This window comes from Coturnix japonica, chromosome 9, assembly GCF_001577835.2.
Source record: "Coturnix japonica isolate 7356 chromosome 9, Coturnix japonica 2.1, whole genome shotgun sequence".
NCBI lineage: Eukaryota > Metazoa > Chordata > Aves > Galliformes > Phasianidae > Coturnix > Coturnix japonica.
In genome coordinates, this window is record NC_029524.1 from 20,002,241 (window position 1) to 20,017,351 (window position 15,111).

Genomic DNA, 15,111 nt, shown 5'->3' on the forward strand with positions numbered 1-15,111 from the left:
ATGCACTATTGATTTCCTACTGCTGCAAGCACAAAAATGTAGTATTTTTCCCTCATCAGAGTCACGTTCCCTGCTATTACCAGTTAAATAATCTGGAACAACAACAAGCACCCGCTGTTCTAACAAAAATAAGCCTAAACAAACAATTCTACAAATTGTTTTAGATCTATTTTACTACCAGCTTCAGAATAACAGATTTCCTTTTTTAACATGAAGCCCCTTTCCAGCAGCACACATATCTGCACGCTGCACAGCCCTCATCTATAAAGCAGGCTAAAATAAAAGCAGGAAGCCGAACACGGTGCTGAAAAGATGAGCTGTTTGCTTTGGTTTGTTGTTGGTTGTTTTTTTAACAGCCCTGTCTGGATGTTTGCTATTACCAGGATCAATTACCCATTAATCAAATCATAAATGACTGTATAATCCCCAACTTTGTCTTTTAAAAACTCATTTAGTGTTATCACTTCTCCCTGGCAGAACGACGCGGCTCTAATAGGCGCGCTCTGCCCGCGCTACATCTCTCCTTATTCATTTCCTATTCCCTCAGGTGGTTCTCGTTGCTAATGCCCAAATGGCATCAACCTGTTGTTTAGCACAGCCATGAAAAGGCGAGCCTGCTGGCTAATTTACCAAGGGATTAAAGCCCTGCAACCACTTCAATCTGTTACTTTGTCTCGGTGTGGAAGCCCTGCCCACCACAGCCAGGCTCCCAGCAAAGGGAAAATCTCATTTTCAGTAAGAGAGATTCCAAGTGGGAGGTGTTGAAAGTAACGCCTGGACCGGCCAAATACAGCTGAACCAGGGACGGCCCAAAAGGCAAAATAAATACATTGGGAAACACGTGTTCTGATGGTGCTGCAGGATTTCTGTGTTTAAATGTGCTGCTTCAGTCTGGGACAAAACCTGAGACTCCCATAATGGATATGTTACAGCGGCAGCAGCTAGTACCAAAACCCTGCACAATTCCTGTTGTTTTACCTCTTTTTTCCTGTTCAAACATTCGGTCTGGTACTGATCAGTGAGCACACGAGGCTCACTGCAATTCCTGCACCTGGAGGGGATGCAGCAGAGTGCTGCAACAGCACCAGGATCATACACTGCAACACTGAAAGCCATGGGGTTGTTAAGGTAATGAAATGAATAACGTCTGCCCGGCTTCACAGCGTGGGAGCCTCAGTACCTGTGAGAGAAGCGCTGTCTGTCCATCCAAGCAGCTCCACGGCAGCACCTCGTGTTGATGAGGGTACAAAAGCCATCAGCCCAGGTCAGGATCCAGCCTGCACCGACTTGAAATCCCTCCCATTTTCTTCATCTGCCCCCGCAGGTATCATAAATAACACAGCTCTAATATTTTAACACTTTAAAAAGCAGGAGCGATGATTCATACCTATCCCATAATTAAAATTTTATGGCAAATAGATACAGCCATCACTCACCCCGTCCAGTACGTCCAAAGAAAGTGAGAGTTCAATTCATAAACCTGTGCGGTGCTGTGTGAGCTTCCAATGGAGGCGCTGAGCTGGGGGGAAAGCTGTGGTTTGGGGGATTTTGGTTTTTAAAGTAAAACACAGTGCAGCTTATGGATTCATTTGCAGCATCACAGCAGCTCTGCACTGTGATGGATGTTTACATTAGAAAAGAAACATTACCCAATATTACCCTCTTCCTCCAGTGCTGCAGAACTGGTGTGAGGTGGGATCCCCAGCACTTCCCAGTGCCAGGAATTCACAGTTCCTGAAATTACAAAGTGCCAACTGAAACGATGCAGGGCTGTGCCAGGGGGCTGAGAGAAAAGGAAAGCCTGCAGATCAGTGCTCCTACCGTATGCATATTCAGGGCTGTTTAACATAAGGGCATTGTGCTCTGGATCCAATTGCAATGCATTTTCTTATGGTGACAAGATGAAATTCTCCAGCAGACAGGGAAAATACTGAAGGTATTGCATATGTACACATGAACACACACATGTACTTCCTGAATTAGTGCTGAGATGCCACCTTGGGCTTTGCGAACTGCAAGACCTGCCGTAGAACAGTGCCCAGCTCTGGTCTGCAGCAATACATGAGTGAGAGCAACCCTGCAACAAGCTGAGATCACAGCACGAGGTTCTGCCCATACCCAGCTACTTACACTGCGTGGCAGCAATTGGTCTGAACACACAGCGATCCTGGAAACTCCTGGCTGTCACCACTGGCGTTTATTGCACTTAACTAAACTGAAAGAAACCCACCCGTGTGACTTGTAAGGAAATGATGGAGAAAGTTTGGAAAAAATCCTGTGTTTTCACCAAACAAAAACGAAATGAAAAGCTCAGCATTAGACTCACTGCTTCAACAAACTGTTATTACATGCTTCACCAGTCCATTAAAGAAAGTAATTCAATCAGTTGGTATTTTCTGAGGAAAATCTCATTCAGAGAAATTTTATTGCCAGCTATCTAAATAGTAAATACTTATTATCCTCTCAAAATGAGTTTTTGCTTGCCAAGGGCAAACCCATCGCTGTTATTGTAGTGCTCTGTCAGAGAAACAAGAAGTTAAAAAGGTTATAAAGATACCATTAACGTCATGGGACTGTCTTGTCAGGACTCAGAAGTGCTCAGTAATTGAGGGCTTTATTCAAAGTGTATTAGCACCCATACAAACGGCACAGCTAATAGGATGCTTTAGGCTTTATTTTGTTGCAGCCCTGCATAATCACCTACAAACAGCTGAATACTGTAAATTTATCTGCTGGAGAGCACGGCTCCTTTTATCATCTGTTGGTAGGCTGAGCCCTGGAACAAAACACCCACGACGTCAGGGTGGCCTGGATGGTGACTGGCACTCAGCACATCAGAATACGTGTCCCACCACTACTGGAAATAAGCCCATTGGGTAAGCTTAACGAGCTTTAAAAACTACAGGCATGCTGCAGCAGAAACTTGAAGATAATACTGCAGGAGTTAAGCTCACTGGGCCATGAGCAGCTCAAATCTCTGCAGAACTCCTTTCTCTCACCCTTTGGCACGGACTCCTGTCAGCTCCAGGTCACCCTGCAGGGAAGGTCCCCATGCAGTGCATCCCTGCATGGGTCAGTTCCACCACCTGCCTCCCTCTCAGTACTAAAGGCACTGTCAAAGCAGCACAGGCTATTCTCAGGGTCACATCTACATTCTTCAGTAAAGGAGGCCTCTATGTGAGCAGATTTCATACAACCTGTTTTGGATCTTCCATGACAGATTCTGACAGCTGAAGGCGATGGGTAGGCAGGAAAAGAAGGGAGATGGAAAATGGAAGTACTGCAGGGATCCCTACAGGGAATAAGCATTGATTATGGTTAAATTTATGCGTCACTGAAAATAATTGGAACACCCACATATAATAACTGTACTTCTATAATACAGCTCAGAATGAACAGCTTAATATATTGTAGGATGATGACAGCACAACATCTCTTTAGGATTATTTGACTGTTGGAACCTGGTGATTGCAATGAATACAACGACTTTCATTTCATGAGACCATTGGACATAGGTCCAGCTACCACGAGCCCTCAGCACAAGGTATATCTGCCCCTCTGCTCCATTGCAGCACTACACAAACACCCAACAAACAACACACCCAGCCCTTCATTTACCTTCACTGACCAAACTGGACACCCTCAGCCCAACCCCAAGCACTGCCCCACCTGTGCTCTTACCAGATGAACACAACCCTAATTTCATACAGAACAGAGTCTTCCCTCAGGTTCTCTTGCCTTGAGTTGACAAGTTGATGGAGTCAGGATTTCACCCTGCTCAAAGAGGCCAACCATCACAACAGCATTCACTTTTCTCAGCGCCCTCCCAAGGGCTTCAAATCAACAGCTTAAAATGCTCCAAACCTTTAAAACAATACCTTGATTAAACCATTCCAGTGGGTATTTTAACAACATAAAGGGATACACGACAGCTTAAACAAAGAAGTCTGCCCAGAAATCTTTAATAATGAATTACACTGCAGCCGCACAGAACAGAAATAGGAGAGAACTAATGGGAAGATCTGACACACGTGCATGTATTTGATTGTTTGAGTCAGCTGTGATTCAAAATATTTCTTCTTTCTCAGTAATCAATACAAGCGATATAGCAAAGGGCACGAGGTTTCCTCCTTGCCATTTAACAAACACCCCATTCTGCCCTTTCCCAAGCATCACAGTGCAATTCTTCATTAAACTTGTGGCAACACAGCCAAAATTATTGTCTGCAGATTTAATTCGGTGTGAACTTTTCTTGCTTTTGCATATTAATTCCTATCTGGAAGAGTGTTACGTGAAAGCTTAGCTTTTCTTTTGACAAAAGGCAGCAGAGAGGTGTGTGTGTACGTGTGCAGATGGATGGGTTACGTGCCAAAGATACCATTCAAGTGCAGGATAAACACCAGTTTCACCATCCTTGCCATTAGGTCGTTGTTATTACTTATTTACCGTCTTCATTTTCAGGCCTTAGCAGTTCTTAGAAAGCATCCAAGGCTTTAAGGCAGCGCTTTAATTCACTTCCCACTTGCTCTCACCTTTTCACAATCTTTGGTTTAGGATCAAAAGGAGATTGCTGGTGCCTGTTCAGGTCTCTCTAAGCAGCTTAATGCCAGGCAAGCAATTAGGAGTTTTAAATGCTACAGGCAAATGTAGCTCTGGGCAGTCAGTGCAAGTTTATTCATCATATCTTTGGGTGATTTTCTTTGTGCTGAACCCTCCAAATGCACTCTGCAATGGCTGCTATGCAAAGCTCTCAGGGAAGGCTACGCTGGGCTTCCAATACGAGGTACTGGTTGGGTTGGTCTTTTCTGAGGGAAAATACTCCTGTCTTTAGATGAAATTATTAACACACAGAACAGACTTATATTAACACAGAGAACACTTCCTGAAATAGCTGAGAGAATGTTACTGAAGCAAAGCCACCTTTTTGTTATAGAAGCCTATCTTAACATCCACTTTTTACGCACATTCTTGTTGTCAGTATTACAAAACTCTTTTCATGACAGAGTGACCAAACATCCACAGCCCAGTTTTAAAACAGACTTCGCACCATTTCATAAACCAAATCTTTACAGGAATTCTTACTGGTAGGCTCAGCCATGAGAATATCAGTCAGACAGAAGCTCCCATTAACAGACGGGCAGCCATCCCCACAGAAAACCCAGCAGCGCAGCGCTAGGAGGGAAAAACCATCTCTGAACAACATCCAGCACTGCGCTTCAAGATTTATTCAGCCAGCACCTTATAATCATCTCTAAATCTAATGGGACACAAACGCATTTCATCACTGATGAAAATCTCCAGCGATTGCTCAAATGAAAATCAAAAAATTATTACAATCCAGTAGTTTGGCTTGCAGCACGCATTAATCAGAAATCATAATAAATCCACATGCTTCTTCAGACAGCACATTAGTCAAACAGTGCTGTATGATAACGACATTGACTAATGGGCTCGGAGTTAGAAGGGTCAATCATAAACTCATCAAATGCTTCATTTAATTTCTTAATTTGGACAAACACAATTTGTTTATGGGAAAGATATCAGGTGTTCTCGAATGAATAATGGCTATGAAACCAAACTCCATTAATCAGCTCTTGATTACAAATGACTCAGAGATTGTTTGTTCTAATTTCATTCATTTGGGTCAACAAAGAAAACATGAGCAAACGAAAGCACTCGGAAAAAATGGCACAGTTATTCCTCTACATTTAATAAAGCCGTGATAAATATTCTTTCAATAACTGTAAAACAAGGATTTCATTACCCACGTTAAATACCGTTCCTGGTTCAAGTGAAAGAATTAATAGAGCTGAGTTATAGGAAGATCATGGGAGAACTTCAGGTGCTGGACTGACCGCACTTCTGAACTGACCATCTCCAACAGGTGGGCAAACAAGCACAGAGAGCTGAACTGCACCCAACATGCACAAATTCCTGTCAGATTTTCAGGGCTTTAAGATTTCTAAACCCGCTTGTATTTCTGTAAGACACCGTTATTCCAGAATGATTTTGCATTACTGTAATTAGGCCTTAAGCATTGCAGCACGATGCTCACCACACAGGGAAGGGCAGCCCTGGGAGCAGACCAGGCCCTGCAAAGCCTCTCTTTGGGCACAGCCAAACGCTCTGCAGTCCTGTTTGTGGAACAACCAAACTGAGGGCTGTGAAACCCACAGGAAGGTACAGGCTACCTGTGCTGCATCACCTCAGGGCACACATTCTGGCCAATGCTTTAATGACCACAGGCCAAAGCCGGCACCTCCACGGAGATGACGGCACAACAGATAGTGAGCAATGAGAAATGAACGTTGTGCTGTCGATATTAAGACATAACTTTTCCCAAAAGGCATTTCTAAACAGCAAATTGCTGCACAACCACATATGGTTTCTGCAGCCAAAGCAGCACATAATTAAATTACCGGGCAAAGTTGCTAAATATGAATTGATATAAAACTTAAGCTAACTGAAAAATTGTCTTTGACTTAAGATCAATAGCAGGACTGCAAGATTCATCTGCACGTAATTAGCACACATATTTGCATCAAAATCATGTCTACCATATGCTACAACGTCGTTACTGAAAACCTATTAGTTAGAACGTGGGTCTGAGATGCTTCTGTTTCCTGGTAGCACAGCAGCTCTCAGATTAAAACTAAGAAATAGAAATTCCAACAGCTTCAGGTTTATTTCTCAAGGCGCTGAACGTCCACTGGCTAATAAAGTTACTTCTAGGCTTTGTCTCACACAGTGATTTCCATATTTACACACCAAAAGGCAGCCATACTCCACTCTTTAGGGTACAATTTAGCAGCTACTCCTGGCCTTCTTAGGCTGGAAAAAAAAATACACATTGAAATCTATACCACTCATTGAAATCCACGCTGCAACAATGGCTCCAAACAAAGCTCTCTTTTTATTATCTCTTACAAGAGCCTAAAAGAAGTTCCTGGAGCCAATGGCTTTTGGACACCAACACAGCGGCGCTGCAGCCTGCAGAAGAGAATTACCTTCTTTCCGATATATTTTATTCCTGGCTCCAATTTGTTTAATTAAAACGCCATATTTTTACAGCAGCCATGAAAAAGAAGTTGAAGAAATTCTTGATTAAATAACTGTTTGCTCGCCAATGACACAAAACAGCTGCACATCAAAACCACACACTCCATAAGGACAAGACCATTAATATGATTTAAAAATAATTACTTGGATTAATGACTCTTAATTATATAGCTGTAGCTTTGCATGCAGAAAGTATTTCTTTTTTTTTTTTTTTAGTTCCCTAATGAGATTATGAAGCTTTGCCAACAAATTAGGAGCAAGCAATGTCTGAATAAACGTATTTAATGCCCAGCTGTACAAGCCCTCGTGCCCGGCTGCAATGCTCCCTGCTGCACATTGACCAGGTGAGTTCAACAACTGTGTACATCTCAATGGAGCCACCTCCAACTCTCACCAAACACTCACCATAACAAACAGCTGCCGCCATCTCAGTCCAACATCCATGTTCTTGTCGGCACTGTTTTCTGTCGTTTTTATTATCTCTATTTACCAAATTTGTTTGTAATTACTAAATGTAGCACTGGCTTGATTCCAAACACAGAGGCTGCGTTAAAATAAGCAAACCTGGCTCTTGACAGATCAGGCTCTCACAAGGCAACACGTGAGAAGCTCAGCTGAGAAACAGAGCAGCTTCAAATGCCCACACTGTCCTGCCAGCTGGGTTGAACGGAAACTCCTCAGGCTTTTCTCCTCCCCAGCCTTGACAGCTCTGCACATTACTAAGCACGATGGGAAGAACCACAACCAAGCCTGGAAGGCTCCCAGTAAGGATTCAAAGCTTGTCCACCATAATGAATGCACGATGATGCCCTCACTTTCCTTTAAAAATTCTCCTGCAGTCAGACTTCAGAGCAGGAGCTTTGGTTGGAAACTGCTACATCACCCACAGCTTGTTCCTCCTGCTGATGTCAACCTGTCATGATTTTATGACCTGTGTGATTGCTTTTCCACACCAGCACCTCACGCAGTGCACTCATCCCATGATACAACCAAAGGAGAGGGGAGGTTCAGAAACCTGCTGAGCAAGTCAGAACCAGCAGCTGGCCTAGGAATTGGGTTCACTAAGTGAGTATTCCACAGCAGCAATGGGAACAACGGCTTCTCAGACTTGTACCTGAGCATGCCTTAACATAAAGGTCTTCATCACCTAAAATCAACAGCTGTAACGTACAGAAATTGTTCAGTGGGATGATTTTACACACAGGACTCCCATACAAACAGAAGCAAAACCCAGTGCTGATGGACACAGCTTAAAACAACTGTTTGATACCGATAGAAAGAAGGAGTTGGCATCAAGCCAGGCTGAGCATATTCACAAAGTAATTATATTAATTAACCTATTCTCCAGTTTTTAGCAACTTCCAAAATGGTTAACATTTCAATCTCTGGATAAAGGGCTATTTTATAAGTTAGATCCTACCCGTGTCGCAGAAACCTACATTTTACATCCTATTTCAGTCCTTGCGTACATAAGCCAGCAGTCATTATCTGTCCTTCTAAAGCTGTTTGGATAATCACAAACCCCAAAATCAAAAACTAGAAATAATAAAAATAAATCAATACAAAACCCAACCCAACAAATCCATCAGCATCCCACACGTTTGGCACTCCACGCTATGCACCAATAAAAGGAAAGTTTTCATACTTGTTGCCGCCGACCTGCCTTGCTGCTCTGCATAGCAAGCGAAGAGCAAAACAGAGCCCATCCTATTTAACTAAACAGTTTTTATTAAGGAAAAAGAAAAGCAAGAATCTATAAAGTAGCGAGTGATCCTATTAGTTCCACCAGACTAAAATCATACAGTCTACGTATGTGGTCCTTTCAGCCACATCTGTTATGAGCCGCTGTGATACCAAGAGCAGAGAATATCAGGCTATATGTTTATCAGGCACTGGGAGCACAAATGAGGGTTTTTCTCTCTAATAAAACGTATTACAGTGGGGAGATAAAGAAACGCACAAGTATTATAAAACACTCGCATTCTTACACGGGCTAAAGACGAAGTGCTTCTATTTCATTATTGTCTCTGTAAGGGCTACGTAAAATGTAATAAAGATGCACGGTGCAAAATTAGAGGAAGCAATCTGATAGCATAATTCAAAGATAATGAGTAAAATAGCTGATACCCAGAACCACTGCCAAACAGATCTGATAAATGGCAAACGCTTATTTCTATTCATTAATTTCTCCCGCATCTTGCTAATGTCAGATTAGAGCCTCAGCTCTCAACTTGCCTTTAAATAAACTCCATCAAGAATTCTTTGCACAAAAATGCCCTATTCTTGAATGCTCTTTCAGCCATAGATTGAAATGCAGATTCCAAAAATAGACCAGTCCCTTATTTCAACTCCAGACCTTTGAAAATCCAGATCAATTGCCTTTTGTAACCGTCCTTGTACGGACAATAAGAAACCTCCACTTGGAAAAACTATCAGGCTACTTCGATCGCTGGCAAGGTCCACTTTCATATCAGTGCATTTCCATTTAGGGATATTTGTCCGTATTTTAATCTTAATGAGGAAACATGGATGCCATACAACAATTAATGGCACAAATTAACTGCCTTTCACATTCTGAGGTTTCCTATCATGCTTATCAGTTTTGGAGAAGCAGGATTCAGCACAGGGGAAACTTTTTTCTTACCGTTTGCAATATGAGTGAGTAAATGCTTAATAGCACACCAAGCCCAAATCTCCTGTGCTTCTCGGTAATGAAGGCTGGGAAAGGAATCACAGACACCCAAGTGGTTTGGCAACTGTAAGTGACAGAAGCTCTGCTAAATCCTCTGTTTACACTGGGGATTAGTGGGAGATTGTGCGGCGCAAAGCGAGCTGGCCATGGTCAAGGGAACCTGCTCCCTGTCAGCCCGGGGGCAGCCGCACAAAGCCCGGTCCTGGTAGGAAGTGACCCATAAACGTATTCCCGCGAAGGATTTGCACAAAGCCAGGCTGCCTCATAGAAACTCCATATGACCATTAACTGGCCTGCAAGGCCTGCCAGGAGGCCTAATTACAGGCCTACAGAGCCCAATAACAAAAGCTGAAGAGCTTTAGCCGAGGGATGATCTGCTTTATACTGACTTGAGAGAGTCCATATAGAGCGAAAAAAGAAAGAGGTTTAGCTTTAAAATTCTCCCAAGAGACAAAGCATTGTAGCTAAGTCTGGAAGGCCCACATGCAACATACTTCAGATAGGCTTAAACATCCCACCCTCCCAAAATTAACATTCAACTATTGCCTGCTTAACATCTGCTCAAACGTGGCGAGTTGCTGCGGTACTGTCAGAGTGCACTAAAAAGGCCTCCGTGTGCCTAAATATTAAGGAGGATAACGGAATAAAGCCATGCAAAATACAAATGTGCAGCTGAGACCCACAGCAGTTTTTGCAAATCAAAACCCAGTTACCCTAAAAATGGGAGGGGAGTGCTTCGGCGTCTTCAAATGCTGCGCTCCTTAATGAGAACACAGATACTGAAATTAATCTGTGCTAACAAAGAAAAGCACTATTTAACAAAGCGTGCAGCGAGGTCACCACCACGAATGAAGGGCAGAGGCAAAGCTTCTGGCACCAGCAGATCACCCAGGCGTGCTGTGACCACCTTCCCCTCTGTCCCCCACCAGGTGAACGCACCACGCTCTCCCAGCCTTCCTGGAGAGACCAGAAGATAATTCTTATCTCTTCCAACGAGCAACAGCTAAAAAGCAAGAAACACACTGAAAAAAAAGCTGCTTCACTACTTGCTTTCTTTTGACTTCCAGAGAAATCGGTTGATATTTCCCAAATGAATGACAAAGACTCTAAAAGCAGCTTTAGAGCTTACACTTGCAGTCCCCAATAGGGCTGTATCTGATGAGGAGGTTGATGGACACCCACCTTCCCCAAAATCAAGCATTTCTGGTGGTGAATTGAGTAGAAAAGAGTGAAGGGAACACAACAATACAGCATTCATTTATTGAAGCCGTGAAAACAGGACATGGAAAAGTCAGCATCCAAAACCCCTAATGCTACTGGTGTGTTACCATGTTCTTTCTCTTGCTTAAAGCCATAAGAATAAAGCCACATCATTTACACGTGAACAGGCCATTGAAAAGCAAAGAGCTGTATGTACAGACACCTTCAGATTGAGAAGACAGCCCTGACATGCAAATATTTCCCAGAAGCACAACAGGAAACAAAGCAAATTGCAGACCATCTAATGCTCTGCACCCAGCCTCCATCTGGAATCACACCTCCAAAGCATCTCCTGACTGTCTGGTATCAACACGGGCTGAGCTGCCGCACTGGTTTAACACAGAGCTCAAGCAGCTTATGGACCAAACCCTTCCATGCTTGGAGTTGGTCTGGGAGCTCCTGCTTTCATGTTTGAACAATCCTGGGACGTTCTAAACTCTGGTGAAGCAAAAGCTGATTGCACACAAATACATGTTTCTTTTTATGCCCAAGTTGAAGAAAACACCAGAAGTTTTCCCTGATGTTTATACGTGCTCCAGGAATCGAGAGAAGTCCCAGAGAAAACAGTAATGGACAATTAAGGGTTGCACCTCAACAAACTTAAGCAACACTACTAGCAGCATCTTTCCTCAAACCACAGGTCCAGCAGAACATTGACTGAGCGTGGGTCTAGGGGAAGGGATGAAGGATGATCTCAGATATATAAGATTCCCAACACCTAAATAAAGGTTAATTACTACTACTCTGGAAGACTGGTCAGGTAGTGGAATGTACTACCCAGGGAGGTGGTGGAGTCACCGACCCTGGAGGCGTTCAAGGAACAACTGGATGTTGTGTTGAGTGACATGGTTTGATGAGAACTGTTGGTGATGGGTGGATGGTTGGACTGGGTGATCCTGTCCGTCTTTTCCAAACTTGGTGATTCTGTGATTCTCTGTCATTCTACAAAAGACAGGAAATCACTTTTTCCCGTATTTTGTGTAAGAGCAGAAGATTAACACTCCTGAGCTCTTTATCAACAGTTTACAGCTTCAATCTACATTTCTGACTTCAACTGTGAATATTTAAAGTAGAAAACATCATTGGCCTTTCGTACGTTTGTGGACATTTCTGGGACCCAACTTGCAGTGATCTATAGCTCACAGGTATCTCCTGTATTTAACATCTTCCCAGGTGTTAAATTAAAACACAAGCTCTGACATATGTGAGCAGCATAAACAAATTGAACTTTTTTAGGTCAGCACTGTCACATCCACTTTATCATTACGTGCTTCAAAGATTTATTAAAAGTTATGGAGAAGAACGAATGCATTTGGAACCATACAATATAAAAGGGTAAATGCGTTTCTGGAGGAAAACCCAGGAATGTGAGAAGATGGGTAATTCTTAGAACTGAAGGGCTTAGTTAGAGGGAAATACAAACACTGGCAATGGGAATTGTTGCTTTTAAGTTATGAATACATACACTAGAGATGAGGATCAAACTACAGACAAATCTGTATGTATTACAATGTGTTCAAAATGTTGGATTTTTTCCTTTTTAATTGAAAAACTGACCTTATTCAATTGGAAAAATAAAATGGGATGCAAAGAACATGGCTACAGACTTCAGCACAGAGAAACATTTCAAAGAGTTAAGCATTCCTGATACTGGTTCAGATCAATCAATATAAGTATTTACCTGCACTAATGCAGCTCAGTGCTAAAAAATGAAGAAACAGAACCAACCTTCTTGGAATAGTTTCAGCAGTAGCAGCACGAGGCCATACATGAGGACAACAAAGTGCTCTCTTTGTTTCTATAGAGAAATTTAGCCAATGGCAGTGATGATGCACACCAGTTTCAGCTTAACCATAAACCAAACTGAGGATGGAGAAGTGGAATTGACATGTGCCCAACAGAAAGCAATACAATTACTATATTGATAGGCTTTGCTTTTCTGATATCACAAAAGAGAAATACATAGGGGAAGAATGCAGTGGTACTTGTAACAGCAAGACTTACCTGCAGCCTCCAGCACCAGCTGCAATCGAGCCTTGGCCTGCTCGGCAGGAGTCTGCAAAGAGAGGGTCTGTCAGTCTTCACAAGTGCTTGCACATTTGACACGCGTGGCCCCACCAGCACACCCACCATCCCAGGGGGCAGCCAGCCTCAGTGAGAAGCTGAGGCTTGAGCAGGAACTCCAAACTGAACACAGAGCACACTTCTAGCTAAACAGCAGCACAGCAGCATGCCCAGCAGCCCAGCCCCATCTCCCTGCCAGGCCTTCACCGCCACGACCCCATTACACACAGCTACCCAAAGGAGCTCCCCATTGGCTCTTAACGTGATTAATATGGCAAGTTTTCCACACTTCCTGTTATCTGTTTTGATGTCTTCCTTTCCTCAAGGTATTTCTCTGCACTCTGGGCTGCGAAGCGATGCTGTTGGCTGTGTACCCACTATGCTAATTACTCCAAGTGATGTTTCACTGTGTCCAATGTGCTTGCCATCCCTCTCATTTTGAAGCCACTCAAACGTTTTCACAGTTAAATCTATACACAAACCACATTTGTCACGCAGTTCAGAAGTTGATTATTTCTGTAAGCATCTCAAAAGTTTGGGAGGTTTCTGCTCAGCACCGAAGTCAAGGCACACAGGAACTTTTGGTGCTGTTGTTCAGCTCCTGGAGACAGATATTGCTACCCCAACACTTCTGAGAGGCTGTGGATGCCCCGTCCATCCCTGGAGGTGTTCAAGGCCAGGTTGGGCAGCCTGGGCTGGTATGAAATGGGGAGGTTGGTGGCCCTGCCTGTGGCTGGGGGGGAAGTTGAAGTTTCCAACACAGGCACCACAGAAAAGCTCACCACAACCATGTCACAGCTGGACATGCTTATCCCCAAGTCTGTGCAGGAATGCACAGCTAATGGTGGTGACTGTGCTGTGCTTGGCAGCTGAGGATTTGCTCTACCAAACAGAGGTATTGTGCTCTTTGTATCTGGTGTAGCTTCCACAGAAATAAATAGGAAGCATTACTTTCAGAGCAACCTATGCATCTCAGCAAGCAGAGGGCAACAAAGAAGCCTAAACCATTCCTATCTTATAAACAGAGTTTCAAGTGATGAAAAAGATTGTGACGTGTTTGTTTAATACTGAAATGCCTGCATTCCTTTCGAGTCATTGCTACTTCATTGGGATCTTTGGGAAATAATAATAATTGCCAAGGAAATAAATGAAGAACTTGTATTACAGAACACCACAGAGGATCACACAATGCAAAACAAAATGCCAAACCAAACAAAAAGACACAAGAGAGACCGAGAAGTTTTCTTTCACACCAAAGCAAAGCAAACAGAAGGGAGCGGAGGCTGGCGAAATCAAAACTGATAGAAAAACACTTCCTTTTTTCTTTAGAAAATAAACAAAACCAGAAGAATTAGTAGCAGAGAAATGTCCGACATCTATCCAGCATTATTTGATTTCAGCTCCTACATTTTCAGACACAGACCACCTTAAATGATTGAATGTGACAAGGATGTTACCGATTTGGCATCTCCTCGTTGCTGCCACCAGTCAGGAATGCACACGGACATGGCTGTGGCAGTACTTGCTGCAGGTCCCTCTGCTCCCTAAACCTGAACGTGTGGGCAATGTGCAAATGGATACAGCAGGAACATGCAAGCAGGAAGGTAATGGTGCTGATGCTGCTTACTGAGCAAACAGGAGAGATGTTTTGCAGCTCGCTCCCAACCCACACTCATCATTCTCCTACAGACAATGCAGAAAGCAGGACTTGGTTTTGTTACCATCCAGCTGATGCACCAGCTGCAAGAGAACACTCAGCAGCTAACAGTGAAATACACACAATCAACACGAGATCGACACAGCAGTTTTACAGTCCTGCTATTATGTGGGACAAAACTGGAGAAGAAATCCCAAAAAGAAAATAACCTGGAGAGCTGTCAGATGGTTTGCAGCCTCCAAGCAGCGCAGCCTTCTTAATGTAATAGTTCGGCGCTTTGCTGTTTGGGTTCATCAATTGCCTGTTAGGCTGTTTACCCAAAGCACATCAGGAGCAGAGAACATTTTAAGCTTACATAACAGCTCACATCCCATTTCCT

The 15,111-nt window shown here is 43.3% G+C and overlaps 1 protein-coding gene across 5 annotated transcripts in view; it reads right to left on the bottom strand.

Moving 5' to 3' along the window:
- The window catches only part of RSRC1 (arginine and serine rich coiled-coil 1), a 98,183-nt gene that overhangs the window by 23,786 nt on the left and 59,286 nt on the right, over positions 1-15,111 (bottom strand). For all 5 annotated transcript variants that reach the window (XM_015872093.1, XM_015872094.2, XM_015872096.2 and 2 more), the window contains one exon: positions 13,016-13,067. In XM_015872093.1, coding sequence (XP_015727579.1) covers positions 13,016-13,067 — 52 coding nt within the window. The remainder of the gene's footprint in view (positions 1-13,015; positions 13,068-15,111) is intronic.